The sequence below is a fragment of the Penaeus japonicus genome, unplaced genomic scaffold, assembly GCF_977035675.1.
Source record: "Penaeus japonicus unplaced genomic scaffold, GWHDUDI00000001_assembly GWHDUDI00000006, whole genome shotgun sequence".
In the NCBI taxonomy this organism is placed as follows: Eukaryota; Metazoa; Arthropoda; class Malacostraca; order Decapoda; family Penaeidae; genus Penaeus; species Penaeus japonicus.
In genome coordinates this window covers 21,036,571-21,037,440 of record NW_028234408.1, presented here as the reverse complement: position 1 = coordinate 21,037,440, position 870 = coordinate 21,036,571, and the positions used below count along the sequence as shown (strand labels likewise).

Sequence of the window (870 nt, the reverse complement as noted above, 5' to 3'; positions counted from 1 at the left end):
TATAAATACACATGATCAAGCGCACATATGAATGTACATACTCAAACACCCATCCACGTACATATACAACAAAGACATCCGTTGATGCTGAAGTTGTTTCCCGCCTTTTTTTAAATTACCAATACAATCTAGCATTTCGTCAAAACTTCTACATTAATTTTCTTAAAAACCTGGACATTATCAGTTAACACGGAATACATCAATCCAGAATACCACCTGAAGTCTAGTGTCAGATAAGAAAAACTTGTCAATTCCTCCCCACTCTAGAATGACCATCAACGCCATCTGCCCCATGAATCTCCATGACTTCCCCATGGATACGCAACACTGCCCTCTTAGACTTGGTTCATGTAAGGCAGAGTGAAGTTCTTTACTTGTAATCATTAAACATGCAAAAAGTAGTTCTGAAAGCATATCCAAAGAAACTATTTTCACAGCGTTGCACTATTTTAAAATCTGACGGAACCTTCTCCTTTCAGTTGCATACACAACGAGAGACGTACTGTATAAGTGGAACAGGGCGAGACAAGTGGTGATCGCTCCTGATCTCATGTTATCTCAGTTTGACCTCATTGCTGCTCCCTCGGGCACAGAGAACACCACCCGAAGAGGAGGTAAGAAGCCAGAGCAGTAGCCAAGACTACATATAACGACTGCATAGGTCTTTTAAGTCTTTGGGCAGTAGATGCGACCCCAGGCAGGGAGTGGGAGGCCATCATCACGAAGTAGAGTTCCCAGGTCTTAGCCAAGGAGAAAAGATGAACGGTAGACTCTGGGTTTGGACTTTTACCCGCTCCCTCAAAACCGGATATGCTATTCTTATCGAACTGCGTAACTTTGGAAATGGAAAGTTAGACGAGTATCGGTATT

General features: G+C 42.5%; 1 protein-coding gene across 1 annotated transcript in view; it reads left to right on the top strand.

The window, feature by feature from the left end:
* Positions 1–267: 267 nt before the first annotated feature.
* Positions 268–870, top strand: part of LOC122256959 (gamma-aminobutyric acid receptor alpha-like) — a gene marked incomplete at its 5' end in the record, with an annotated part of 27,101 nt that continues 26,498 nt past the window's right edge. Inside the window, 2 exon segments of the mRNA XM_086537473.1 lie at positions 268–350; positions 480–614. Of these exon segments, the coding sequence (XP_086393599.1) occupies positions 268–350; positions 480–614 (218 nt within the window).